The sequence below is a fragment of the Penicillium samsonianum genome (genome assembly GCF_028829775.1).
Source record: "Penicillium samsonianum strain IBT 33392 chromosome Unknown utg000001l_segment0_segment0, whole genome shotgun sequence".
Classification (NCBI taxonomy): domain Eukaryota; kingdom Fungi; phylum Ascomycota; class Eurotiomycetes; order Eurotiales; family Aspergillaceae; genus Penicillium; species Penicillium samsonianum.
Genome location: NW_026643259.1, coordinates 3,031,703 through 3,058,440, shown reverse-complemented (window position 1 = coordinate 3,058,440; position 26,738 = coordinate 3,031,703). Strand labels below are relative to the sequence as shown.

At 47.2% G+C, this 26,738-nt stretch overlaps 14 protein-coding genes across 14 annotated transcripts; 7 read left to right on the top strand and 7 right to left on the bottom strand.

Moving 5' to 3' along the window:
• Window positions 1-348: 348 nt before the first annotated feature.
• N7471_001164 (tryptophan--tRNA ligase MSW1) lies at window positions 349-1,730 on the bottom strand (the record flags this gene model as incomplete). The annotated part of the gene is made up of 5 exons (XM_057273885.1): window positions 349-797; window positions 856-974; window positions 1,023-1,138; window positions 1,193-1,273; window positions 1,344-1,730. The coding sequence occupies 5 exons, from the start codon at window positions 1,728-1,730 to the stop codon at window positions 349-351; spliced, it is 1,152 nt and encodes a 383-aa protein (XP_057142064.1).
• A 448-nt stretch (window positions 1,731-2,178) lies between these two features.
• N7471_001163 (mitochondrial 37S ribosomal protein uS10m) lies at window positions 2,179-3,327 on the bottom strand (the record flags this gene model as incomplete). The annotated part of the gene is made up of 5 exons (XM_057273884.1): window positions 2,179-2,333; window positions 2,419-2,843; window positions 2,911-2,955; window positions 3,014-3,222; window positions 3,277-3,327. 5 exons carry the CDS (start codon window positions 3,325-3,327, stop codon window positions 2,179-2,181), a joined length of 885 nt encoding a protein of 294 aa, XP_057142063.1.
• Window positions 3,328-3,845: 518 nt separating this feature from the next.
• N7471_001162 (purine-nucleoside phosphorylase) lies at window positions 3,846-5,154 on the top strand (the record flags this gene model as incomplete). The annotated part of the gene is made up of 7 exons (XM_057273883.1): window positions 3,846-4,068; window positions 4,125-4,203; window positions 4,260-4,339; window positions 4,410-4,474; window positions 4,525-4,727; window positions 4,778-5,057; window positions 5,110-5,154. 7 exons carry the CDS (start codon window positions 3,846-3,848, stop codon window positions 5,152-5,154), a joined length of 975 nt encoding a protein of 324 aa, XP_057142062.1.
• Window positions 5,155-5,319: 165 nt separating this feature from the next.
• On the bottom strand, window positions 5,320-6,270 carry N7471_001161 (Fcf2 domain-containing protein; the record flags this gene model as incomplete). Its single annotated transcript, XM_057273882.1, has 3 exons — window positions 5,320-5,694; window positions 5,925-6,075; window positions 6,131-6,270. 3 exons carry the CDS (start codon window positions 6,268-6,270, stop codon window positions 5,320-5,322), a joined length of 666 nt encoding a protein of 221 aa, XP_057142061.1.
• Window positions 6,271-7,051: 781 nt separating this feature from the next.
• hapE (CCAAT-binding factor complex subunit HapE) lies at window positions 7,052-8,201 on the top strand (the record flags this gene model as incomplete). The annotated part of the gene is made up of 5 exons (XM_057273881.1): window positions 7,052-7,136; window positions 7,278-7,291; window positions 7,395-7,451; window positions 7,507-8,142; window positions 8,199-8,201. 5 exons carry the CDS (start codon window positions 7,052-7,054, stop codon window positions 8,199-8,201), a joined length of 795 nt encoding a protein of 264 aa, XP_057142060.1.
• A 668-nt stretch (window positions 8,202-8,869) lies between these two features.
• Window positions 8,870-11,830, bottom strand: N7471_001159 (Rab GTPase-binding exocyst subunit SEC15). The gene is made up of 9 exons (XM_057273880.1): window positions 11,676-11,830; window positions 10,623-11,615; window positions 10,407-10,538; window positions 10,250-10,351; window positions 10,091-10,200; window positions 9,895-10,030; window positions 9,392-9,841; window positions 9,083-9,333; window positions 8,870-9,023 (listed from the first exon to the last, which is right to left on the bottom strand). The coding sequence occupies exons 1-9, from the start codon at window positions 11,721-11,723 to the stop codon at window positions 8,945-8,947; spliced, it is 2,301 nt and encodes a 766-aa protein (XP_057142059.1). The 5' UTR covers window positions 11,724-11,830; the 3' UTR covers window positions 8,870-8,944.
• Window positions 11,831-12,905: 1,075 nt separating this feature from the next.
• N7471_001158 (putative meiosis protein MEI2) lies at window positions 12,906-15,804 on the top strand (the record flags this gene model as incomplete). The annotated part of the gene is made up of 14 exons (XM_057273879.1): window positions 12,906-13,039; window positions 13,106-13,799; window positions 13,854-14,294; window positions 14,369-14,605; window positions 14,659-14,694; window positions 14,761-14,827; window positions 14,880-14,898; window positions 14,956-14,986; window positions 15,058-15,075; window positions 15,128-15,156; window positions 15,217-15,260; window positions 15,313-15,392; window positions 15,446-15,548; window positions 15,599-15,804. The coding sequence occupies 14 exons, from the start codon at window positions 12,906-12,908 to the stop codon at window positions 15,802-15,804; spliced, it is 2,139 nt and encodes a 712-aa protein (XP_057142058.1).
• An 808-nt stretch (window positions 15,805-16,612) lies between these two features.
• On the top strand, window positions 16,613-17,208 carry N7471_001157 (uncharacterized protein; the record flags this gene model as incomplete). The annotated part of the gene is made up of 2 exons (XM_057273878.1): window positions 16,613-16,797; window positions 16,851-17,208. 2 exons carry the CDS (start codon window positions 16,613-16,615, stop codon window positions 17,206-17,208), a joined length of 543 nt encoding a protein of 180 aa, XP_057142057.1.
• A 105-nt stretch (window positions 17,209-17,313) lies between these two features.
• las21 (mannose-ethanolamine phosphotransferase LAS21) lies at window positions 17,314-20,266 on the bottom strand (the record flags this gene model as incomplete). Its single annotated transcript, XM_057273877.1, has 7 exons — window positions 17,314-17,876; window positions 17,940-18,932; window positions 18,996-19,366; window positions 19,418-19,545; window positions 19,612-19,900; window positions 19,964-20,008; window positions 20,070-20,266. 7 exons carry the CDS (start codon window positions 20,264-20,266, stop codon window positions 17,314-17,316), a joined length of 2,586 nt encoding a protein of 861 aa, XP_057142056.1.
• A 552-nt stretch (window positions 20,267-20,818) lies between these two features.
• Window positions 20,819-21,305, bottom strand: N7471_001155 (DUF2423 domain-containing protein; the record flags this gene model as incomplete). Its single annotated transcript, XM_057273876.1, has 3 exons — window positions 20,819-20,952; window positions 21,032-21,067; window positions 21,122-21,305. The coding sequence occupies 3 exons, from the start codon at window positions 21,303-21,305 to the stop codon at window positions 20,819-20,821; spliced, it is 354 nt and encodes a 117-aa protein (XP_057142055.1).
• Window positions 21,306-21,711: 406 nt separating this feature from the next.
• On the top strand, window positions 21,712-23,669 carry N7471_001154 (transcriptional regulator family: Zinc finger MIZ-type; the record flags this gene model as incomplete). The annotated part of the gene is made up of 6 exons (XM_057273875.1): window positions 21,712-21,856; window positions 21,987-22,310; window positions 22,368-22,684; window positions 22,754-22,859; window positions 22,917-23,142; window positions 23,207-23,669. 6 exons carry the CDS (start codon window positions 21,712-21,714, stop codon window positions 23,667-23,669), a joined length of 1,581 nt encoding a protein of 526 aa, XP_057142054.1.
• An 82-nt stretch (window positions 23,670-23,751) lies between these two features.
• On the top strand, window positions 23,752-24,104 carry N7471_001153 (uncharacterized protein; the record flags this gene model as incomplete). The annotated part of the gene is made up of 2 exons (XM_057273874.1): window positions 23,752-23,806; window positions 23,977-24,104. 2 exons carry the CDS (start codon window positions 23,752-23,754, stop codon window positions 24,102-24,104), a joined length of 183 nt encoding a protein of 60 aa, XP_057142053.1.
• Window positions 24,105-24,113: 9 nt separating this feature from the next.
• N7471_001152 (trafficking protein particle complex subunit) lies at window positions 24,114-24,904 on the top strand (the record flags this gene model as incomplete). Its single annotated transcript, XM_057273873.1, has 4 exons — window positions 24,114-24,337; window positions 24,421-24,538; window positions 24,629-24,718; window positions 24,773-24,904. The coding sequence occupies 4 exons, from the start codon at window positions 24,114-24,116 to the stop codon at window positions 24,902-24,904; spliced, it is 564 nt and encodes a 187-aa protein (XP_057142052.1).
• A 329-nt stretch (window positions 24,905-25,233) lies between these two features.
• N7471_001151 (malate dehydrogenase) lies at window positions 25,234-26,734 on the bottom strand (the record flags this gene model as incomplete). The annotated part of the gene is made up of 9 exons (XM_057273872.1): window positions 25,234-25,237; window positions 25,385-25,521; window positions 25,578-25,722; window positions 25,773-25,857; window positions 25,906-26,283; window positions 26,342-26,429; window positions 26,480-26,590; window positions 26,644-26,675; window positions 26,722-26,734. 9 exons carry the CDS (start codon window positions 26,732-26,734, stop codon window positions 25,234-25,236), a joined length of 993 nt encoding a protein of 330 aa, XP_057142051.1.
• Between the last annotated feature and the right edge of the window lie 4 nt (window positions 26,735-26,738).

Sequence of the window (26,738 nt, the reverse complement as noted above, 5' to 3'; positions counted from 1 at the left end):
AAGCATAAACCTGTGCAACAGTACAGCTTACACCACAGTACTCCGTATAACCCTCTTTTTATGAAACATACTATGTAGTTTGTCCAGTATAATCCAAGTTTTTAATTCAAATTATTCAAACCCCTCGAAATTCAAACAGAACAAGCCTTAGAAATCCCTAGAGTTAATTAGCATACGTACTTTGTACACGACATCCATAGTTACATTGTGGAGGTGATGACGCGGTGGACTCCACTTCAGCCCTCTTTGGGCTTTAACACACATCTGACCCTGATACTTCCAAGGTTATATATTTTGTACATCTTATTATACAAATTACTCTACTATACAGCCCAGCCTACTCGCCACTTACAGACCCATCGCATCCCGAATTTGCTGCATGGTCACCCGACTGTTGGCCCGCGCTGCTTCGGCTCCCTCCTCAGCCACTGACTCCAGGTACCCAGTCTTATCCTCCATGATTGTAATATACCGATCCCGGATCTCCTGCAAATGATAGGCGATCCGGTCAGCAACATGTTCCTTGAGTGATCGGAGACTTGCACTGTGGAAGTCAGCCGCAATATCCTCGCATGATAAACCTTCCAAATGGCTTAGGATCTCGATGAGATTAGACACCCCAGGCCGATAGGTCGGGTCGTAAGTGATGCTTGCTTCCGAGTCTGTCAGGGCTACCTTGACCTTCTTGTGGATTTCGGCCGGCGAGTCGGTAAGGATGATCCGGGATTTCTCATCGGCGTGCGATTTAGACATCTTTGAGGTGGGTTCCTTAAGGGACATCACTCGCTTGGCAGGGGCTGGTCAAGTTAGTGTTTGTTCCGTTCCTTCTGTTCCTTCTAGCAACTGTTATCTTACATATCAATGCCTCTGGGATGGGGAATATGGGCCCATAGAGGTGGTTGAAGCTGTTCGCAGTGTATCTGGAAAACTCCAGGTGCTGTCTTTGGTCTTCTCCAACCGGTACATGGGTAGCTCTTGGTGATCATTAGTAAAGAACGCACTAATGTAGACGAGGAACATACCTATGCACAAGGATATCAGCAGCTTGTAGTACTGGATAGGAGAAAAGACCAAGTCGCAGTTGTGCCCGTGCCGTCGAATCATCAAGCGTGGCGTCGTCTGGCAACTGTAGCTTACTCTGAAGAGTATCAATAGAAGGCTCTTTGTATATAAAAATTACAGGGCCGCTCACCTTCCACTGTGTCATACGCGACAGATACCCCATGGAAGCCACCGTGCTGAGAATCCACATCAACTCAGTATGTGCCGGCACCTGATGAATGTTAATATAAAGTCACTATTGTGCTTAGCAGCAGACAGCTATAAGGCGGAACGGAACTTACACCGGACTGGTAGAATATTGTAGAGCGCTTAGGATCCAGGCCAACAGCAAGCAACGTTGCAAAGGCCTCCTTCCTCCATCTCTTCAATTGGGCTGGGTCTTGCGGTACTGTCAATGCATGTAGATCAACAATAGAGAAAAATAGCTTGGTTCCTTCGGCTGCATTTTGCTGGAGCTTCACCCATTGATGTAAAGCTCCTAGATAATTGCCCAAATGAGGCACGCCAGTTGGCTGGATCCCAGAAAATATAATGGGCTCTTGCACTGGCGGCGTAGTGTTTGAGCTGTTACATCGATGACATCTCTTTGTGAGAAGGGAGAGCCTGCCTGGACGGATACGGAGGTGTTTCGCACGCAATGACCTCAGCGAGGCAAATTCATGACGCATCGCGTTGGTAGACATCTCCAACAAACACCAAATTGGTACAAGAATGGAAAATTTTAGGTGCAATCACTTCGTACTGCCGCAGTCCTCAATGACCCTGAAAAACGCGAAACGCGAAATGCATCACGTGATCGATATCGTACAATGGTCGGCATAAAACTGTAGTTACTGGACATCATTGTCTACACCTATGATGGGCAAATCCCGCATATTCCACAGATCATCAAAGTAGTAGCACGTCTATTGGGGATCAAATTGTGGCGAGTAACCCCATTTCAGTATACATAAGCTTCCTTTCATCTGGGCTTAAATGAGAATAGTAAAACAGTAAAATACATATGGCCTAGATCAAAAAGGCCCTTTGAATATAACGAAAACAGCGCCTGCAGCAAAGACACCAAGTCCGGATGTTCACGGGTATACAAGTTCAGCAGTAGATCACCATTTCCATCTATAGACGCTTGCGCTCTGCGAATCGCTCACTGTTTAAAGTATCGAATATCGTGCCCGGGGCCGAGTTATCCTTCCGCTGACCGAATTGCGCGAGCTCAGGGCGAAGAGCTTCTTCCACCTCGGCAACAGAAGCATCCATGGCCTTACTAGCATCTAGTATAGTTATGACGGTTAGTACCCTGATCATTGGAAGACGCCGTCCAGGCTAAAAAGAAAGAAAAGAAAGTGTAACCCATACCGAGACTGTCGTGTTCCCAGACATTTGCCTTCATACCGACTCCATAAAAGGCGTGCTTCCGGAGGAATGCAAGCCATGCCTGCACCGCTTGTGGGTTTCCATCCTTGATCTGAACCAGTCGACGGAGGGTGATTCGTTCGAAGTTTTCCTGGCTCTTCTTGTGTACGAAGTTGCTTCGGGGTACGGTCCAGCGTTCAACGATACGGGGAAGAGGCACAGGCCCGGACACGGGAAGGTTGAGGTAGTAAGCAGCGCGGATGGCAAAGTCCGTGAAGAACTCCACGTTACGGACGCTGTATGACCGCAGTTGAAGGTCGCAGACTGGGAGGCCGTACTCCACCTTCCTCCGCAAAGGCCGTAGGTATATAGCTTGCACACTTCGTGGAAGTCGGCTCTCCTCACCGAATGCTCCTAACCGTTCAGACCTAACCAAACTGTGAGCAGTGATCTTGGATATATTTTGGCATTGAGCCAATTGCCTTGGATACTGACCATTCTTTCACGCTAGGCTCAGTAATTTGCTCGGCTTCCGTCGATCTGAATTGTCTCAATTAGCGACAAACCCAAATCATACTAGATTTGAGGAGTATCTTACGCTACTGGAGCAGTCGATGCAGGGGCAGTAGCGGCGGGGGTAGCGGCGGGAGTTGCGATGGGCGTAGCAGCAGGTGTAGGGGCCACAGGGGCAGCTTCTGCAGGAGCAACTGGTGTAGAGGTGGGTGTTGGGTCTTGAACGGGTGTCTTCTCTTGCTCCGGCGGAGTTGGCTGGGTTGGGGATGATAGAGAGCGGAATGGCACAGGCGCCTTCCAAGGAGCTGTTAGCGCGGGAATTATGAATCAAACAAAATGAGAACATACCCTGAGGTGCTTGCCCACTCCAATTAAGGAGCGCGATGTGTATGAGAACATTGTTAATCGTGATTTTGAGGAAGATCCGTTGTTGTTAGCGGATGGGTTTTTTCGGGGAGCGAGTCCAGGGCGGTGAGTGGGGAATTTGGATATAGAGAAAGCGCCTGAAGCTACACTGTACAGTGATATACTATCACACTATTATACTACATATTGATACAATAATGACAAAAGGCAGATAGACCAGCTCTTAGGGATTCATGATTGATCCAATTTATGGTTAAAACGAGTTTGTGCAACCAATTCCCCATGTTGCCGTCTATATACATGGATGTGTTCCCTCATAGGTGATCAGCTCTCTTACTCCAGGCTTTTAGATTGGATACTCAATTCAATGAATTATTAGACATGGTTATCCTCCAAGACTTGCTTATCTCAAATGTTTTCTATAAATCGGATCATTGCGCCCCCGCCAAACTAGCGACCTGGGCAATGGAACCATGTGACTCCGCACTTGGAAACGTCGCTTTTTTTCACTCCTACTTTCCACTTTATATATTCTACTTCTTTGAGTGCATATGACACTTAATACCGCAAAAATGACAAAGATAGACCTGTCCTCGTTCGAGCGGGCCAATGAAGCGGTTTCTTATCTCAGAACCAAGTTGCCAGAGACCCTGCAAAAGCCTCAGGTCGCAATTGTATGTGGCTCAGGACTAGGAGGGCTTGCAGATACCATTCAACCCGAGTCACGGGTTGAATTTGACTATGCATCCATCCCCCACTTCCCTCGCTCAACAGGTTGGTCATCTTCTTCGAACTCCTGAGGTCAGGGAAGAGGTTCTAACATTCCACAGTCGTTGGTCATGCTGGAAAGTTGGTTTTTGGTCTTCTCGGCCAGAAAATCCCTGCGGTGTTGATGGTTGGCCGTGCTCAGTAAGCCTGCTTAAGCCCTCATTCTGCTTGTAATATCACAGCTGACCTTGGCCTAGTTATTACGAGGGGCACTCGATTGATCAGGTGGCATTCCCAATTCGAGTGTTCAAGCAGTTGCAAGTGAATACGGTTGTCTGTATGTTCTACAGGATCCTTAGTCATACGAAGATTGACGTTACAGAACGAGAAATAATGATGTTTGGTAGTGACGAATGCGGCCGGAGGTTTGAATTCTGAGTATGCTGTGGGGGATATCGTTCTATTGAATGATGTAAGAGAAATCAGGCTATCGAGCGGGGTTATTCTAACATCGGGTTACAGCATCTCTTCCTCGCAGGTCTGGCAGGAACTCATCCATTGAGAGGAGCCAATGAAGATGAATTTGGAGTGCGCTTCCCACCCCTGTCTGACGCCTATGACCTTGAGCTCCGTCGCCATGTGCATCAGTCATGGAAGAAAGTCATATCGCCGGAAAGCAAGAGAAAGTTGCACGAGGGTGTATATGCATTCTGCGGAGGTCCCACGTAAGTCACCTCAACACAATCCCTTTGAATCCCATTCTGATAGCATCAAGCTACGAGACAAGAGCGGAAAGCCGGATGCTTCGAATGCTCGGTGCCGATGTGGTTGGAATGTCCACAGTACCGGAGATTGTCACCGCCAGACATTGTGGCCTGCGAGTGCTTGCCTTTAGTTTGGTCACTAATAAGGCAGTGTTGTCTCCTGTGCCTCGCGGAGATGACGATTTGCTCCAGAATAAAGCAGCAGGCGAACTGAGCGCTCTTCTAGAGGAGGGCATGGCAGGACACGAAGAGGTTCTTGAAGCCGGTCGCGCGGCAGCCATTGACATGCAGGTAAGATTGTTGCATCAATCCATGGAAGAAGATGAAATTGACATCGATCCAGAAACTGGTTGTCGAAACCCTTGTGGATGTCTTTGATAGTGTTTAAAGACTGGGCATTACACAGAATGCATATGATGATCTCAGATCGTGAAGATCTGGTTCCAGCTTATTAGGATCCTAGCAGAGGCCATTTTGTTGAGATGTCGGCCATGGCCAACATGGGGTGGTTGCCATCCCTGGCATATTTTGACGAAAGTATGAGACCGAAATTTCACTTGTTCTTCCGGGTTCTCTTTGCCTGCAGGTCCTTGTAGAAGGACTTCTTTCCGCTTGATTTGTTGGCTTGAATATCCCTGTATTTGGCCTGGAAGCGCTTGGTGCCACGCTCAAGTGCCAATGTTTCCTCGACGAAGTTCTTCTTGCGGTCCTTCTTGGTGATACGATTGCTGAAGAACTCGGTAGGGCCCTCGATGATGGTTCCAACCTGGGAATATTCTGGCGGTTTGGCCTTGCCATTTTCCTTCTTGTAGTGACGCTTGGGGTCAAGCACAGAACGCATCCGGATGAGCTGCAGATCTCTCTTAAGCTCTGGGGTCATTTCTGTCTTCGGGAGGTTGAACCACTCGGGTCCAGCAGTAGGCTTGTCCTATCAAAGGCGAGAATTGTTAGCAATTGCCCACAAATATTGCACACCGAGAAAAGATAGTAATTTTGATGAATGCTCAGAGTAACTATGAATAAAAAGGCTCTCACTGGTGCAGCACAGCCCAAGACGGACTGGTTACGCCGCATCAAGCGCTTCGCGTTGGGAATATTTTCCTCATAGCAAAAAAAAAAGAAAAGGAAAGATAGCAAGGAGGTAATTTGGTGACTCACGGTATTCACTTTCTTGATCTCAACCGCGCGAAGAGAGTTGGCCAACTCCTTCTGCTTTTGATCGGTGATCTTTGCAGCATCGACAATAGCAACATCATCTCCCTGGCGAATGTATGATTCCAGCGAAGATCCAGGTGACAATTTCGGGATTCTAGGAGGGGGTTAGCTTAGCTCGAAGCCGATTAATGTTAAAAAGGGTTCCATACCTAAGAGATGCCAGATCATCGACCTGGTTGCTTAGCGCATTGGGAGCCTTCAGTCGAGTCTCTGCCTCGAGAAGCAACTGCTGAATCTGATCATCAGTCAGGTCTTCCTGAACATCCTTCACACATGTTGAGTCAGCCATCCCTGGTGAATAGGGAGGGTAGCAAAAGCTCAAGAGGTTTAAGGTGAGTGGAGAGAATTTATATTTTTTCTTAGCTTTGCTCTGCTGCTTCCCGACCGGACAAACGTTTATGAGAAATTTCTGCTTAGTGCGAGAGTGGAGTGGGTCATGTGACTTTATATACTTTTGCTATCAGTATTAGGTACAAGTAAATAGGCCTGTTTAGTATGAAATTGTTAAGTACTAGTACCTACTGATAAAGTACTGCCTGAATGGTACAGCTCATGTATTGAAAGTCAAAGGCCCCAAGGAATTCACCTATCAGAGGTATCAGAGGTAATTGTCTAAATATTCCCAGGGTATATATACAAATGTACATTACTATTATTGCAATAGAGTAATACAATGCTTTACCCTTCTACTGTTTTAAATTAGACCTAATTATATGCAAGAGAAACTCGTCTTACCATCTTAGATATAAACCCCTATATCACATCCATACATAAGTACATTGTATAGGTATTATACGTCGAGCTCGGAGGGGTGGCCCCGGAACGTCAGACAGCTCCTCTAGCTTGGCACCCAACGCGCCTTGACCTAGAACACAACAAGCTTCACATAGTCTTCGACTGTGACACTCATCTGATTATCGTTTTTGTATCGCGTCCATTCGTTCTTTGTTCTTAGGTCCTCCACCCCACCTCACCGCATCTCACACCTCGTCGCGTCGCATCGGTCCCTCCCAGTGCACCATCTGCCCGACACCCCCCAGAGGCCCATATAGCTCAACCCCAAAGCGAGCATGGAGCAATCCCCTCAAGGCTCTGCACAGCAGGGCAGACAGCAGCCGCAGCCGATTTATGATGTTAGAAATGGGGGTCATTATGGTAAGCTCCAAGTTTATCATTGCGCCAAAAGCTATGCGCCAAAACTACGCGCTGAGCTCCGTTAAAGGGCTGCTCTGAGTTGCTCTATCTCGGCTACACAATCGATTTAAATATGAGACTGACAACAGCTGTTATTTATAGGTGCTAGCGCAGCGGTATGTCTATTGCGGTGAGCCGCGCGGGCTTTACCTTCCTTCTCTCTACAACGATCGCGCGAAATGTCTTGAGGAGCAACTAATGAAAGTTGGGTTAAAATAGCTGTCAGCACAAGGTTATGCGCCAGTTGCCGAGTTGTACACTGGTACCTGGGCCAACGTAAGCTCCCGAGATGACCAGACAAATGCTAAGCTCTGATACTCACCAGAACTAGGTAAACCAAGGACTTCAAGGAACCGCGCGTGATATCCTGACGACCTACTGGCAGCATGTTATCAACCACCTGGAGTCAGACAACCACGACTACAAGATCCACCAGTTGCCATTGGCACGTATCAAGAAGGTGATGAAGGCGGACCCGGAGGTCAAGATGATATCTGCAGAAGCACCCATCTTGTTCGCTAAGGGCTGTGATATTTTCATCACCGAGCTGACTATGCGTGCCTGGATTCACGCCGAGGACAACAAACGGCGTACCCTCCAGCGATCCGACATTGCGGCCGCTCTGTCCAAATCGGACATGTTTGACTTCCTCATTGACATAGTTCCCCGCGAGGAGGCAACCTCTCATGCCAAGCGGTCGAGTCAGGCTGCCGGTACCGCCCCAGGACCTTCTGCTGCCCCCGGTCAGTTGCCCCCTGCCCCGCATGGAGTTCAACCGCATCAGCACATGGGCCCTGCCGACTATGCCTCTCTTGGCCAGCACGGTATGCCTCAGGACCAGGAGTACCGCCCGCAACCTGCCATGTATCCCGGAGCCGTTCAATCAGACCCAACTGCGGCATATGGTCAGCCTCAATCCCAAATGTTCGAGGGGATGTACGCCTACCCGCATCTCCCTCCCCAGCAGGTACGTAGTTGTCATATATCTCATCTTCTGTAGACAAGCTAATTTTGATCGTCAAGTGAACGTGTTATCAGCACATGGTCTAGTCCGTCATTTCAATTTAGTTCATGTGCGTTTTAAGGCGAATTTTGGTCCGTTTTCTTTTTTGTTTCTTACTGTTTTATTTGATTCTCTTACTGTTTTATTTTCCCACGCAAGGCAATGGCAACGCTGTAGAGTGATGACTGAGGACTCCCGATCTCTCTGATCTTTCGGGAATCTCTTATGTGCGGAATGAGTTTTGATCCTGGCTAGAAAAGAGGAAACCACATGTGGCATTCGGAAGGTTGTGTGTGATTTACTTTGGTGATTGTTAGCAGTATCATGTATATTCCTACATCTCGTGCAATAAATCAAATCTACATCTCTTGCGGGTCTTGGGGTAAGCTGAGGTTACAAGCTGAGACGCAAGAGACATCCCCAGACGGTCCAAAGTTGTTTCATATGGCCTTTTTACCAGTTCTGGATATGCTGGGTATGCTTGTAGCAGTATTTTGTAGGTCCCAAGAGGTACTTGATTGTTGTCAAACGTTATACATACAAAAGTCCATTTCGCAAATTGAGTCTTTTCCCGCCTTTTTCCGTCGTATAGCTAACAACTTGAGAAAGGGCAGACATCTAAAAAGACCATCTAAGAAACTTTCTAAAAAGACTACCTGAGGAGACTACAATAAAAGACTACCAAGAAAAATACTTGACAAGGCCGCATAAGCGGCCGACTATTCTTGTAGTTAAATATTGCAATACACATAACACACTCATAGATTTATCCAGTCTTCTTGAAGCGTGATGAAAGAGTCGCAAACTTATCCACCTTGGTGGGGGCTTGAACACTGCGTGTAAGCCTATTCATAACCAGTTAGTAGGTGGTTTAGGGCAATGAGATGTAGATTTCGAACCGTACTTTTCAAGCAAAATGGGCCCTTGCATGGCATCAACTCGTCCATATTTCTTGTTCCTCGTGGAAATGTCGTAAAACTCGTCTGCGCTTTCCGCTTGCATCAATTGCACGGTTTGCTGTAACTCGTCGAGGTTCTCACGAAGAATTGGGACATTTAAGCTGTCCACAAATTCAGCGAGATATTCAACATCTTTTGCTAATGCTGCCACTCCGTTGGGATTAATTTTCTTCACATCTGGGGACAATGGTTGCGCCTGTATGGTCAGTCAGTAAGTCTTCGTTTCAACCGATTGGGGTCCATAGAAAACCCACCAGAATCATGTTAGCAGCATGACTAAGGGCATCAAAGTAGATGAGCTCTTTGATTTCCGTTGGTAGACCTAACAACGTGGAGTTCATGATGTTGGACAAGAATCGAGTCAAGGTTTGCATGTAATTGCTCGGCTCTGTGGGAGGTGTAGGGGACATCCACTCGTACTCTGCTGTCTCGATAAGGTCATCGATTTTGGAATTGACCACCTCGAAGATACGCTTCTCGGCTGCCTTCTTGTTACTTTTGAACTTTTCAGTAGCCCTCAACGCGATTGAGGTGCCGGTGGAGTTCTGTGATCGGGCTGCTGCCAATAAGAGTTCCAGCTCGCGGCAAGCTAGCTCGAAGTGTTCCAGGTTAATAAGAATTTGAACGATTTGGCCTAGATATTGCGAGGAAAGACGCTCCACTAAGGTGTCGCAGACTTTTTGGGAAAGGAGGTCATCCAGATCCTGCTAGGTTAGTTGCCGAGTCATGGGTCTTGAGCGTGTTGGTTCGAACTCACATTCTTCAGTGTTTCATCAATCACATTTGTGTTTGCGAAACCATCATTTGCGAAGAAATAGAACTGGTTCAGGAAATTCCGGATATCAATACAACACAGCGGGTACATTCGGGAAAATGGTAATATGCATGGGAATCTACAATGATCAGTTAGGTCTGAATAAGAACCAATCGGCCCAGGCTGATTCACGACTTACACTTGTTCCTCACGAGGTTGTTCGGGGCTGTACCAGCTAACGTTGAGGACTTTGTCATGCTCCTCTTGGGTCTGTATGGGCATGGGCATATAATCATCCGTTGATACAATCTGGCGGTGTCAGTATTTGTAATAGATTGATAAGGGGAAATAGCCCTACCTCCTGGAAATCATCACTGAATCTCTTCTTCAGAAGTTCGGCATATTTGCCAAAGAGTGTCAACAAGAAGTCATCAAAGACCCGCACAGGGAAGTTCCACGTCTGTTAAATGGATATCAGCTTTTGAGCCCAAAATAATAGAGATGGGCCTGCCCACATTCATCGTCTGCATGAATAGAGCAATCAGATTCTTGATGTTGAGAATGCTTTCAGCGTTGTCGACTTCATGAAGTGCTTTTGATATCAACACTACAGCCCCTTGGCACATCGAATCCCACAGCTCGTCAATCTATTTGGAGGCATAAGGTCAGATCATTCCTAAAAGGCCTCTCCTTGAAAAGAGGCTAAAGGGAAGGGGGATATATTTCCTTACATCAACAGATGACCTGAGATCGGGGGCTCTTTTCATTGTGGCCCGTTCAACAATAGCAAATCCAGCCATCTCTTCCAAGAGATTGTGCAAACTAGAACCATCTTCATCAACAAGGGTGATAGAAGACGGAAGCAAGAGCTCTTTTTGTCTTCGACGGGTGGTCGCGTATTCAATTCGGAATTTATCCATGTGTCCCAAAGATTGATGGATATGCAAGCACTCGAACAGCGGTGTGAAGTCGACTTGAAGATCTTCATTCTGGAGCAGATCATACTCTTCATCTTCATCAGACACCAATTCGATCGCAGAGTTTAAATTGAAATGTTCTAGATAAGGGATTTTTTCCGCTCTTTGTTTTTGTCTTGTTTTCCGCTGGTCTGTGTGGAAGAGCGCAATTTCCCCAAGGTATTGAGACATTTCTCGAATGCGGTAAAGCCAGGTGTTGAGATCTGACATCACCGCTTCCGCGATAGCTCTCTGTGTCGCTGGAACTGAGCGTTGTATCATGACTGCAATTTTGTATTGCGTCACCCCTTTCAAGTGGACATTTTGCAATTCCTCCAGCGCCCGCAGCGCTGCGTAGTGGTTCTTCTTTGCCAAGAGATCATGGACTTGGTTAGCTAGACGCAGCACCTCCAAGCAATCCTGAATGGCGCGACTGGTCTCATCAATGTTCTGACGGTGGCCACGCGACTCCACCAGCGCTTTCTTCTGCTCGGCCAAGCGTTCGGTACTGGTTTGAATGGATTGATTCAAGTCCAGAATCTCTGCTGTCAAGCTCACTGTCCCCTCTCGAATCCGAAGCAGTGAATTGACAGATGAGACAAACTCCTGGTGATTTGTGTTGCATATGCTTTCGATCTCGGACTCCTTGTCGCCCGCGAACCGGGATAGTGACTGCAGGAGTTGTGGAGTGCGGTTTCCAACACTGTAGTCTCTGATTGATGGAATGAGCTGGTCCAGATAGTCTGTGTCAGAGGGTGAGATGATAATCTAAGGACAAGAAGTCAGTTTTGTTTGGGTACATTGTCTAACGTGTATAGGCTGGCTCACTTGATTCAAGACATGTGGCTCATTGAGTATTGGAGCCATGGGTGGCATAATGGCTCAGCTTCATAGCCAGAGAGAAGCTAAATATTCTTAATACTTCCCACTTGCTAGGCTTGCAACCTTCCAAGGTTATCCAGGGTAGATGATCTCCAGCTTATAGGTACTCGTTGACGTCCATAGGCGGTCAGATGTTCTGCCATCTATGTGCATGACCGCTTTTGAAAGGCTAATCCCAATTTGTGTTAGTGTGGTAACTAGCGTAAACCTTGGCCAATATCAAAATGTATACGACAATTGCACCTGACAATTGCACCTGCGCAAGACATCTATCTAGTTTCCAATTTGACCATTTGACTATCTTTCCTTTCCTTTTCCCATTTTTTTAAATACACAATGATCTAATTTGTTTGTTCTCTAGCATCTTTCTATGATAACTTCATCTATCTTCTCAGCAACTGAAAGACCGTGAAAACAACACGTCTGATAACCCACCTTCTTTTGTACAGTAAGACAGAGAGCAGACGGGTGCCCAAGTGGTCTCCCACCCTGCTGACTAGCCACATTGAAACTTCTCATTGAGAAAGATATGCATTCAATGGCAGTGATTTCCTCTATGATTGGTCTGTAATCGTGAACAAGCCCCTACCTAGCACGACCCTTTACTGTGATAAATCGCTGATACAGGATCACAGTGAGTCACTCCACAAGGCTTAGCATGAAAGCAAATTGGAGACACTATGATAGGTGAAGGCAGCTAGAGAGATCTACTACCTAGTACCTACTAAGTCGCGCGCTCGCCTAAACATGGTTCAATGTTCCAAGGATCTGGTTGAACATCAACCCCGTTGTTGGCTCGTTGGTTCGTTGGGTTTTGGTTGGGGTTTATTTGGCCCTGGAGCCCTGGAGTCCTCGATCGATTGATCGATTAGTCGCGTGTTGTTTGTGCAATCGAGTCGTTCTATTGGTCCATTCAACATACTTCTAGAAGTATGCTAGAAGTATGAGTCGGCCTTGGAATATAAAAGGATTGATCTTTTCTTTCGCCAGCCATTTCTTTTATTTTCCCGTCGCTCTTCATCTGCACCCTAGCTGCTAACATATTATCACCAAGCGCACACCGCGCCCCTCGCCCCCTCGCTGCATAGGTCAAGATTGCTAGCTTGTATGTCGACTTGCCTTTTTAAATATGATTGTCCATTCTCGGCTCACCTTCTTATTACTTCAGTACTGAACATGGAGAGGTTTTCTCCAACTCGAGGATCGCCATCGGAGCAGCTTACTGCATTCAACCCGATGGGATATGAGGCTATTGCTCACCGAGCAAACCCTGCCTCTTTTTCCGGAATGGCGACAATCCGTCCGACTGGGTAAGTTATTTGTCCTCGTTTATAAATTAAAGACCAAAAAGCCCTAAATGCGTTAATGCTTTGCAGTGACCCGTTTGCCGGTTGGCTCAATGAGACAGGGTCTGCGCCTAGCATTCCTTCGTCTCAAACGACCCCTGCAAGCTCTGCTGCTTGCTATGCCTATTCAACACCCCTCGCCCTTGACCAGGTAAACACTCACACATCAACCAACGAGTACTCATCTGTTTCTCCTCAGCTGGGTCGCACTTTTAATGCAGCTCACACCTTACCAATCGGCCCATTCCAACAGTCATCTGGTTCACCTCAATTGTCTCCTGCAAATGCTGGTCCTGGTGAAATGCGATACTCGCCTTCCCATGCCCAGGCATCTCGGTCGCTGGAGCAAATGCAATACTCGCCTCGTTCGTCAACTCACACTCAGGCGCATTTGGGAGCATCTCAGTACCCGCTCTCTCCTGTCCAGACAGGTATTGCCAATGCTCGGTACTCACCATCCCGTGGAGAAATCAGTTACGAATACAGCCCAACCCCGGATTTCATCTCTAGCTTGTTCGCAACCACTTACGATCCCACCGTTGGAGATGCCAATGTTGCCTCTACGGATGCACGGACTCATATTTCCCGGGGTAACCAAGCTGGTATCGCCACTTCGAGATCCCTCTCCGGTGGAACTCATGATGCTACTGAAAAACATCGAAGCTTTATCGTGCATCATGTCCCTCTCGACACCTCCCACCGGTCTATTGTTATGCTGTTCCCCGTAAGTTGCTATACTAACCTGATCATGGGACAGATCAAAGCTGATTTTATTTAGATTGATGAATATCCTTCCCTTGAAGAAGTTTGTCTCCAGCACCTTGAGGCTAGGGGCGTGTTCTCGTTTTCGTTTGGGGATCTTCGAGAGGCGATCCAGGCCATGAACAAAATTCGCCTAACCCGTCCTACCTGGCGTGTCTTCCCGGCCAGTTTGGAAGAAATTGCCAATTTCAATGGAACCAATAGCACCAAAGGAGCCGCTTCCTCTGTTACTGTTCCTCGGGATGGTGCATTCCTGCTTTCTGTGTACACCATTCCAAGCCAGTGGCTCATGGAACCCATGGAAGAGATTGTTAAACATGTTGTCTCTTCTCTTGGCACCCTGCGTTCTTGCAAACTTATCGAGAATGGAACGAACATGAGTCGATACCAAGTTGAATATTTTAACAAGCGTCATGCGGCTTATGCTTTTTCATGTCTCGGTGGGTTTAGACTCGATGTATCTTTTTTTCTTTTTTCTTCTTTTTGCTTTTGTGTTCTTGAAAGTGCAATGCTAATATTGGTTTTCTGCAGAGTCTTCGTTTCGATGTCTCCATTGATGCAGCAGAAGATATTCCTGTTTTGGCTCACCTTCGAACGACCAGCTTTGGCTCCCCTCAGAGCCCCGTGACTCCGTATCACCTCGTGTCCAAGGAGAACGAGATCGAGGAGAAGGTCGACATTTCCCCGGCTTCCGAGGAGGGTCAGACGAGTGCAGAGCATGCTATCAATCTTGATCGAATCAGGCAGGGACTAGATGTTCGCAGCACTGTAAGTTTTCTTCCATCTGCTTCAAGACTGATTTCTTACATGTCTCGTTACAGGTCATGATCCGCAACATTCCCAACAAAATTACCTCCGTATGATTATCTCCATCTTCGTTTGAAAAACTTCATAAAGGCTAATTCGATGTGATAATTCAATAGGACCAGTTGAAAAGTATCCTGGACGAGTCCAGTTATGGGAAGTATGACTTTCTTTACCTGCGCATGGGTAAGTGCTTCTCGATGATTTATTCTTTTGTTCAGGCTAATTCGATCCACAGATTTTACCCATCGTTGCAAGTATGTTCTGATTGCTCATTGTTGACTTTCGATGTTACTCACCCTTTGTCCTTCTAGCGTTGGTTATGCGTTCATGAACTTCGGTGATGTGAGTATTTCTGCTGCTCTATTTTCACCTGATATCCCTTCTGTTCGATAATTTACTAACATATTCTACAGGCAATTGACATTGTAAATGTGAGTTATATCTTGGGTCAGTGTGTGACATGTACTTACCCGTGTTCCTTAGCTCGTGCACGCTCGACAGGGCAAGACTTGGTATGTTCCTCCCTATATTCCTCAGAAAAGTGCACGTTCGCTGACTCGAGACAATTACAGGCCCGACTGCATCTCCGAGAAGAGGGCTGAGGTTTCTTATGCCAGTTTGTGTCCCATCCACGGTTAATGGGAATGATGTCTAACAAGTTTCAATAGCACTTCAAGGGAAGGAGGCTCTCGTGAACAAGTTCCGAAACAGTAACGTTATGACCCGTCCTCACGAAGAGCGACCTCGAGTGAGTTCAATCCTTTGTTGTTCCATTTCGGTGCCGATATTGACTGAATATAGCTCTTCCATATCGACGGCCCTCGTGCAGGTACCGAAGCAGCTTTTCCCGGCCCCAATGATGCCAGTAAGCTCCGTCGTTCGGTTGCTAGCACCACTCAGCAAGGTAGGACATCGTGCCCTTTGGCTTGTGGACATGTTCTGACTCTTTCACAGGCCTCTTTGCACCCCGGAACCGAGCTCCCACTACTCCTCGGGCCAACCGCACCCGGCCCCAATCCCAGTCGTTTAGCCAGACTCCACGAGGTCGAGCATCAATCCGCACTCCCCGGCATTCTGGTGGACGATCGGTCCAGCACGCCCCTGGCGAATTTTCTTCGATGCAGGCAGAGGACCGTCAATTCATCTCGCCGAGGAATTAAGCCCTTCCGACAAGGGTTATGCGAAGGGAAACTACCGCAGCAACTGGACATGCCATTTTGTAAGCCAATAGTTTCTGACTGATCAGGCTGTTTCATACTTACAAAATAGCAGACATTGAGTCTCGCGCTTTGTCTAATCATTCAATTATCCGACAATCCATATTTGTCTTGTTCAACACCTGAATATCAGCAAGAATCAACCACACATTCAAAAAAAAAAAAAATTTCGAAAATCCAAAATCAACAACTCAATTCAATTCAACAAGATGCTACCTAAAGAATGGACGCTACACTGCCGTTGACAACTGGGCTCTTGCGCAGTAAGGTTCTGGAACACCATGTCCCCTCAGGCTTTGCTTGAAATTGAGTGCATTATCTTCTCTTCTTCCTTTCATCTTCGGTCCAATGTTCCTCTACCACACGACAGAGGGACTCAGAGGAAACAACCACAAACGGATTCCTCTAGGCACAATCCTTGCTTGCTACTTGGGATTCGCCTTTGTATCGCACATTCCGATGCGACTGTTTTATTTCGGAATTGTGCCATTAATTGTGCTCAAGCACAATTAATTGCTTTTGCTTTTCTCATGCGTTTTCTGCGTTTCTTCGTTTCTGCGTCTGCTTTTGCTATTTTGCTCTTTTCAAAAATCAGGGAAATTCAAAAACATTGGGGAGTTAGTTAGCCAAATGAAAATATTTTCTCAATAGTACTACATGTAGTTATGTAGAGTGTCTAGTAGTTACATAGTAGAGTCCAGTAAAAAGTACGGGAAAACCCACTTTTCATCTTTTCCATCTCACACAAAACATGGACTCCAAGGAAATCCTGGCAGTCCACTCAATACTGCATCTGATCTTTCATCGCAACAAGAATCAACATCGTCGAACTAAATGGTGGAAATGGCTATCCATCTTGAAACGCGCCACCTTGGATCTCGCCCGATCGGGGGTAAAATCTCACCTGGCCACGCACGTAATCCCAAGGTGTTACATGTATGAAAGAAAAAAGGTATTACGTTGAACAATCAGGCTAACTGTTTTCTTAGCGCTTTCTCAACTGTCGTTGCCGATAACCAGTTCTCTACCCTTGGAATCGTGCTTCTAGCTGCGTTGGCACGACTGTCCAAAATCACCGGGATCAGTGAGCTGAAGCAACCTGTGACAAGCAAGTCCAAGTTTACTCCTATCGTCGCGAAGGAAGATCTTGGGGAACGCATTCGTCGGATTGACAATGCGCCACTCCCTCCGGTCAAGATTTCCTCTGATTCCAAAGTCTCCAAGTTCTCTAAGGCCTCCAAGGTTTCGGAGCCCACGGAAAAGCTTACAGAGGACGTTTCAAAAAGTACATCGAAAAAGAAAAAGAAGAAGAACGCTATCGATGATTTGTTCAGCGGTTTGTTTTGAATCTCATACCCCTTTATGTACGGTGTTACTTTGATGTTTTTATTTTTATTTTTTTACGGATTCCAAGGGGATGTCCAGACATGTATTTCCAAGCTAAATATTGTTTTATGAATAATGACATCGCGATCGAGATCGAGAGAAAATAACCTCGCCCAGTAAATTGACAGCAACATGATTGGCAGTGGCCCACGCCATACTGTAGAGATATTTGGGGGAGAAAACGGTCCAAATAAAAAGATGCGTCCGGAGGGCTGTACAGGCGGCCATGACAGAAATCAAGGACATGGCAACATGGAAGGTCAACAGTGCCGAGGGGTCTTGTTCTGCAGGATTCTTCGGCCGGAGACGATGGCTTTGTGAAGCCCACCAGATAGGTCCTGCCCAGTTGCTAGCGAAGGTGAGAATTCCCACTAGCACCATGCTGTAGCTGTCAACACCGTTATATCCACTGGCAAGGTCCACAGAGGAGATTGCATTGGAGCCACCAAACGCGAAGAACGTCATATATTGGAAGATCAAGGTTGTGATTGTCACTTCGATCCCTGTGAGGTTCATGGAAGAGAGAATGCCGGCCTGGATTCGGAAAATCAGGAACAGGGGGACGTTAGTAGCACGGGACTGCGTCATTAGGAAGATGTGCAGAGCTTCATGGATTGTATCATGTGGTGCTAAAGATTCTGGTCAGTAACGACTCCAAGCTCAGAAGCAATCTAGGGCATGTGTGGGCTTACCTAGGGGGAGGACTCTTGGTAGTTTTCCAACAAAGAGCGCTAGCAGGACAACGACAGTAAGTCCATAAAACACAAGCCGGGCATGTAAAACCAATGATAGACTGTAGGGCCATTCCTTCATGATTTGCGAGATGAACGTCCCATCAAGGAGTTCGGGGGATTCCGAAGTCACAAAGTGCAATTTGAACGTCAAGGCCAACACGGCAGGGGCCAAAGCACCGAGCTTCAATATTCCAGAAATTGGTACACTCTTGAGAAGATGACGACCGGCATCCACGTACGTGAGGATAAAAAAAACCCAGAAGATTTCTGGGTGGCGTGCAAAGAACGTGCGAGCAATATCAGGCTCGGCCGCGAATTTCTGTCCCGTCTGGTTCCATCGTCGCAAGAGCCGCTGGGTGATTGCGAGCACAAGAATGATGCATTTGCCAGACCAATATACTAATGGCCCATAGCGTTTGCGTGAGATCTGTTTTGCAGATGATTGTGATTTGATATGCAGGTAGACAATCCATCCTGAGCAGATCCAATACCAGAACTGTTGCTCTTCTTCCACATAACTACTCGCGAACATCATCATCCCACAGGTGATGATCATGAGCATCAAAAACATCCCGGAAGATCCGTGACGTGTGCATTCCTTGTATGTGGCCGGAAGTACAAGCATGCCTGCAACCCCCGTGATCAAAAGGCCCAAAAGGAGTCTGGAGACATCGTAGTTACTAGCAGTACGGCTCATGACCTCCTGTGCAATCCTTAAGAACTGCAACAGAGCGGGGCCGGCTGTAGAGTAAGAATCATCTGCTTCATCCCTACCAGAGAGAAGTTGCTGGACTCGAGCCCAAGCACATTGAGCTGCCTCAATACCCGATGTAACTCCTGAAGCACAAGATGTAGTACTATCGGGACCAAACATAGATCCAGGAAATGTAGTTGTCAGCGTGTTCAGCAGCTGCTCGGCATTTTGATGTAAGATTCGAAGCTTATGAGAACCTGTTTCCGAGTCAGTTCCTGGTCATCTTTCGCTTGACCGTTGGTTAGGAACAGAGCGCATACCATGATCCCACATCTCTAAAAAGTCGGGGATGAATACACCAAGACTGTTTAAAGGAATTGGGATACCAAGAAGCCCCGCCAAGGTTGGAGCAATGTCCGCTTGCTCAACCATCTGGTAGTACTGCATATCGCCTGACGGTTTCACGGGACTTTCTCTTCGGCCACCCAGGGCTTCAAACTTGGGTGACATGAAAAGCAACGCGGGGGAAGTTTCCCCAGCAGAGGACCCGCCGTGGTTTCCAGCCTCGTTCATGCCATGATCTCCGCACAACACGAAAAGCGTGGATTGAAGATGGTCTTGTTGCTGCATTGCGGTATAGATTTCAGTCACCACAGAGTCCATCTCATGTTGTTTCGGTATCATGAAGGGACTATGAGAGTTGGAGGTTAGAGTTAATAATGAGATAAGGAGCTGTATTTACCTTTTCGGGCCAGCCTTATGTCCTATGTGATCCAGACCCAGGTAATGCATGATCAAAGCAGACCAGTCATCCTGGGCAAGTTCGTTAGGAACGTGTCGAGTCACATTATTGTCTACTTCCGTGAAGTCCTGCGAGAAGAATCTCAGTTTCAATACTAATACTGCGGATACACAAACACCTAAAGTACAACTGACCGACACGAAGAAGCTTGTAGTTCCATCAGCTCGATCAAACATCCCTGGGAAGAGCTTGAGCCAGGTGTCGTCCCCATACATCACAAGCCGTCCTCCTGTGGCCTTTAATTGCGCCAACCAGGTGTCCTGGTATGCCAGTGTTGATGTGGTATCTGATTCTGCGATGTTGAGAATAACATCCAGAAAGGATGGAACTGAACCAGTTGTGATGGCTTTTAATCGAGGCATTGTGACAGTCGGAGCGCTCGCATGGGCAGTGAAAGGCAATGCACCACCGGACCGGATCAAGCTAGTATCCAATCAGTAATTTATTTCGAACAATCGAGTGGCGGATGTCGAAAGTGACACTAACCTCTGTGTAAACAAGAAACCCGAGTCGTTCGAATATACAAAGTCGCTATATGTGAGAACCTTGTGAGTTACTGGTATAGCTCGGAGGTGAATTATTCAAACCATACCTTCTTAGCGCATCGACCACCATGAAGATAACTTTATCAAAGACCGCAGGTGCTGTGACATTCTCGCCTGTTTCATCAAAAGTCGCTAATCCAGGGATTAACGGTTTATAAGGGAAGAATCCTGAAGAGAAGGTGAGTATGCCCACAGGCAACAACAAATTGGCAATGACTGTCGTCCAGCTGCGGAAGCCCGCCATTTTGCAAATCGACTTGGCGTGAGCTCTGGCAGAACAACTTTTATGTAAAGAACCCCAAATCAACTGCACATGTCGAACTGTCCGGGGGGATCCCAAAGGGAGGCAGAATCGTGTTTATGATCGACGCGGATCACCACACCGCCTTCTCGAGTACCTTGTAACTAGTTAGTTATAACTATATTGTAATATTGTACATCCAACATTTACTTCAACAAATTGACCCTTCTATTAATGAACTAGAAGTTAACGGTGCTAGATGAAGGTATAAATTAGCTAATTAATCTTGACTAGGATTGCTTGTCGGTGATTTGAAATTAGAGCAACCCATATATCAACCAACTCCTTCGGCCACACTAGGGTTATTTTTTTCCACTGAGCAAAATCCAAGTAATATCTCAAGCCTTTAATGAAAGGTATGGTATATCAGGCACAGACTATGAAACATATGTACGTGAATCGCAGGTGTAATTGTGGACTCCCAAACGCCTTTTTCTTCTCCGCCACAGCATCTCGTCAAATAATCCATTCATTGCCCCTCACTCGGCACAAGCCTCACTTTCTCTTGGGACCCTTCTTGACTGTAGATAGACGCTTTTGGAAAACAATCGAGTTGCGAGGCTTCTGGTTGCGCTTTTGCACACGTGCCTGCTTCTTCTTGGAGCTCTTAATTGTGTCGATATCCATCTCTGTGTTGGGCGGGTAAGCGTTCTGCAGTTCAAAGCAAAAGAAAAGTGCGATTCAAAATTTGGATTGCCATAGACTAACCTTCGCTGTCACCAGTCTGGGCCTTGGCTGATTCGGCTAATAGATATGAGATGAGTCGGTATCCTTGAAAGGTCTTGGTAATATACGTACCAGCCTCGTCCTCGGCTAGGTCCTTCTTTGATTTCACAGGGGCCTCAGGCCGTGGCTGTGATGCAAGCTCCTGTAGTTTGGCAGCGAGTCTCTCGGTTCTGGCATCGACCAGTGGGCCAAAGACCTTCTTGCGCAAATTGGCTCTGTTGCGCTTAGAAACGCTGGCTCGGACACTTTTCGCCATTGTATGAGGATAGAAGAGAAATAGAAAGGGGAAAATGAGGTAAACGAGGTAAATAAGGAATCAAGACTTGAGGATATAGACCAAGAACGTTAAAGTTGATGAACTGATGTCGGGTGGGAAATAAAATGGCTACTGATAACACAATCAACTTTTTTTTCTTTCCGATAGGCTCGTCTTATGTCATCCGGAGACCGCACTTCCAAGGTTCACCTCCGAGGGTCAACTTGACCTCACCCTTTTATGACTGGGGTTTGTGGCCTTTCCCTCACATTTCACTCCAGTCAAGAGATGTATCGATGCAGAGCCCTTACAATTGGCCTGGCTGAATCGGACCCTTGTCTTTCGAGGAACCCTGAACCAAGTCCACCTTGATTGCTTTCGCACTTCTCTTATCTGTGAAGCAGTCATGTCGACCAGCCTGTCGTCAGAGGTCGCAACACTGACAGCCTTCATCAAACCCCTCACAAATCCACAACTGAAAGATTTGTTGAGGTATGAGGGCCTCCAGGTATCCGGGTTGAAGGCAACCCTACAGTTCCGCATTATTCAACGTTCGTCAATTCTCCCTGACTCTTGTCATGACTTGTTCATTCTATCCTCTGCATATTTTACAATATTTTCTCCAACTCTCTGTTTTGCAACCCATTCTTGCGGGAATCCGTACACTGACCAACGAAATAGGAATCCAATCCCTCGCGGAATCTGACCCTGTCAGTTTCGATGCTCTAGCTAGGCGCATCCGTGCCACTGCTTTCCCAAACACTGTGCCATATCAATCACCCAATAGACCACAATACCAGCCATCGCCTGTCTCTCAATCTCCTGCACAGGCTCGATCTGCACCGCTCGGGGTTTCCATGTCACCTCACCCATATGCCTCTGGTCCGAGTGCTCCTCTCATGAAACCTCCTGCGGCCGCTCATAAATCTCCAGGTCCTTTGATTTTCAAAGAAAGTCCATTTTACACAATCCTGGAGCCTTTAACTGCAGTCGTGGAATGTAAAGGTATGTTACTATGTATTTTTGAAACCTTGTTGAACATCTATATCTAATTTTATCCAGTTCGTGAACAAACACGGGATAGTGTTGAACTGAAGGTCATGCTATCTCAGCAAGTTGCCTATAGGCTGCAAACGGACTCAAATCTTCGAGTGATGGTTTATTGCGCCGGTGATTCAGGCCTCACACAATACACCAAGTCGGACATCGCATTTCCACATCAGGTGGAGCTCAAAGTAAATCTCGATGAAGTCAAAGCCAATCTCAGAGGTCTGAAAAATAGGCCGGGGACAACACAACCTGCAGATGTAACCAACTGGATCCGCAAAAAGCCCAATTACCCAAATAATATCGTCATGACTTACGCATTGACGCAAAAGGTTGAGCTCATTCCGTTTCTACTTGGTAGATCATCTGTTAGGCCGATTGACTAACTCGTTCTTGCACAGAAATTCTTTGCGCTTGCCAACCTCGTGAAGCAGCATCCGACTGATGATCTTGTCTCGCAGTTGAAGACACGGAAACTCATCTCGAAGGAGCAAGTCTTACGCGAAAGTAAGAACCCTTCCTGTTCCCTTCCTTGAATTAAACTATGCTAATCTAGATCTCCAGTGCAAAATCGCGCAAACGACTCAGACATTGTCGCAACGTCAAGTGTCATGTCACTTAAATGCCCTCTATCTACTCTGCGCATTGAAGTTCCTTGCCGCTCTATCGTTTGCACACACAACCAATGCTTCGATGCCTCTTCATTCCTTGAATTGCAAAAACAAGCTCCAACTTGGACCTGCCCTGTGTGTTCCAAATCGACTAGTTTTGAGTCTCTGCAAGTCGACCAGTAAGTCCACACCCCCTTCCTTGCCATGGTTTTTTTTTTTTTTTTTTTCTGACTGATCGCATAGGTACGTTGATGACATCCTTCAGTCAACGTCACCAGATATCGACCAAGTCACCGTTGAACCCGACGGTGTATGGTCAAGCCCCACTGATTCCGACGCAACAAAATTGGGAGGGATGACTCCCGCGTCAGATGACGATGACGACGACTTGATCGAAATCAGCGAACCAGGGATGCCCATTGTAAAACAGGAACCGGGGCCCACCAACATCGCCCTGGAGCGAACACCTGCACAGTCACAGTCACGAGAGGCATCAACCCCGTCCTCTGCGATGCGCATGTCCAGCAAAAAGCGACCTATTGCTCAGGTCATTGACCTTACTGAAAGCGGCGATGAAGATGAAGAGTCCCCTGCTCCACCTCCTAAAAGGCTAGCTTCAAGTCTACCATCCCGAGCCTTTTCTCGTCAGGAGTACCATATCCCGCCTGCCAGCAGCCCTCTGAATGGCGGGTCGTACCCACCATGAATTTAGATTTTTATTCTAGCCAAGTTTGTATCAAGCTGACGACCAAAAACATTGGTCATTTCTCTTTCTGATGCACATTTCCATGGAGTTTCTGGCGCGGGGGTGGGGGGAGTGTTTAAGATATCACAAGTGGCTATGTATCTAGGAAGTGTATCATTCTGGTTGTGACCGGTTAATTAGCTGGAAATATATTGACTATTACTCTTACTCTTATTTTTAAATAACACAAAAAACATAAGAATTTATATTTTCTTGTATATATCAAAACGGCCAATATCAGGTGCATTCCGGCCTGGAGTTGGCTTAGACTCCCCAACTCCCCGAACTCCCCCAACTCCCCCCATTTTCCAGTCCTTCCCATCAACACGCCCTCGTTTCGTACATCGGCTGGATTCCTTGTTCGTTCGCCTCTCCCCTGGATTTGGTCACCTTTGACTCTTCATAATGTCATTCGATTCAACTTCCCTGTTAAATACCGATCCAAATGCCCGCGTCTTCAGCTCCTCATGCTTCGACTTCCTACTCATAGAATTGGTGCCAATGGCCGAGCGTATGGCAAAAGAACTTGTGACCGAGGGAAAGGAAACAGAAGACGAAGAGGTTAGAGAGACGACATTCTTTCGTCTAGAGTCTCTGGGTTATCGTGTTGGGCAAGGCCTTGCGGAGCGGTAAGCATGAACATCTCCCTTCACAGCCCCTTTGCTTTTATTTTGCAGTCCTACAGCGCGCTAACCTGTATCAATCTCTATAGCTTTGCCCGAGACCGTCCTCGATTTACCGATAATCTAGATGTGATCAAGTTTCTCTGCAAGGATTTGTGGACGGTCCTATTCAAGAAACAGGTGGATAATTTGAAAACGAACCATCGGGTATGTGCAATACAGAAACAGTTGTGTCGGGGAGATGCGACATAGCTGCACTTGCGCAGCGATGTCCATGAAACTAATACCAATAAATAGGGAGTCTATGTTTTGACCGATAGCGCGTTCCGGCCATTTGGTAGGATGAGCATGGCGGTGCGAAGTGAAGCAATATCCATGGCGCAGGCAGTAAGCATCACCTTTTCAATCAATGAGGATATCTCGGCTTATAAATTGATCTAGTACCTTTGGTTTCCTTGCGGTATCATCCGGGGCGCGTTAGCGAATTTGGGTATCAACACGACCGTGCAGGCCGAGACCTCGGATCTACCAGGTGCAACTTTCCAGATCAAAACTCTCCAGCCTCGGCCTTGAACATTAAAATGGTTGCGCCTGGGCCGGGGCTAGGGCTAGCCTTTTTACTCAACCAATTTACGCCTACTCTATGACTTATGACAGTTCCATCTTGCAAAAGACCTTGCAGTTCCTTCAGTTTACTACAAGGATCATTGATCGTTCCAAGTCTCTTGGCTACATGAGACAGGATACCGAAAACGCGCAAATATGAACAGTGAAACCTGTACTTCTTTCCATTTGCAGGTTGGATACTATATTTGTGTGCCAAACCTACCCATCTGATTTCGGACCGTACACTACTCGTGTCTGCTCATTGTTCATAAACTCGTGGTCTCACATTTTAAAGCCTATCTTTCCGGGAGAATATTGATTAGCAACGCTCTGCCATTTTCCGGTGTCATCGCAGCCGTGGAGAAACCAGCGAGAAATCTACCGACACAAAGAGACCCACCCGATATACATGGTGCACAACGGACAGGGGGGGGGGGGGGGCCTTACTTTGGTGGGGAGTTCTTGGCGAACTCAACGCCCTTCTCGATGTTGCCCTGAAGTCCCTTGATGCAAGCCTCGAGGAGCTTCTTCTCCTGCTCGGTCACACCGTCAAGGATGTTGATGGCCTTCTCAGCACCGTTGGGCTGGATTGAGCATTGTCAGTTAGTTGTCTTAATACACTGGAAAATTGAAGACTTACACCGAGTTCCACGGGAGTGGAGAAGAAGTCAAGACCGGTAGCCTTGGCAATCTCATCACCACCAGCAACACCGGGCAGGTAGACGAAAGTAGGCTCAACAATGCCCTTCTCGCCCTTGGAAGCCTTGATGACAGCCTCGGCGAATCTAATATTGGTAAGCACCATGGTAGCTCCGGATTAGTGGGTGAAACATACCTGAAACCGGCAAAAGCCATAGACAGAGTAGCGGAACCAGCACCGTCCTTGGCCTTAACGACCTCGTCACCTCCGAATTGGACACCTGTGAAATATCAGCAAATGCCTCCCACGGAAAGGACTGTTCACATACGGTTGACAAGAGCATCGTAACGGTCAGCGGGGATCTGGAAGCTGGGGGAAACCTTGCTGAACAGAGGAACAATAGTCTCGCCAGAGTGGCCACCAATAACGGGAACGGTGGCGTCAGCGGCATTCTTCACGCCGGAGAACTCCTGGGTGAAGGTCTCGGCACGAACAACGTCCAGGGTTGTCACACCGAACAGACGCTTGGGATCGAAGACACCGGCAGCCTTGAGGACCTCGGCGGCAATGGGGACGGTGGAGTTCACAGGGTTGGAGATAACGAGGATGAAAGCCTTGGGGGCAAACTCGGCGATGTTCTCGACGAGACCCTTCACAATTCCGGCATTGACCTTGAAAAGGTCGTCACGGGTCATACCAGGCTTGCCTAGATGTAACCATGGACGTTAGCAAAACACCACATCCCGATCTGCGGATCTACTAACGGGGAATGCCGGCGGGGATGACAACAACGTCAGCACCGGTCAGAGCAAGCTTCAATCCATCATCCTTGGGGAGGTAACCAGTGATTTTCTAGACCATTTGTTAGCAGGCTTATTCACAATGCTTCGGTGAGTACGTACGGCGACCGAGGAGATGTGAGAGAGATCTGCAGCCACACCGGGGGTGTTGACAACATCATAGAGGGCAAGGTCATCAACGAGAGGGCAAGCCTTGAGCAAGAGGGAGAGAGGCTAGAGGATGGATTAGCTGAGGCTCATAAGTATTGAAAGGAGGGGAGACATACCTGGCCAATGCCACCAGCAGCTCCGAGAACAACTACAACGAATCAGCAAATGATAGACAAAACAGTTGAATAACATACCAGCTTTAACCATGGTG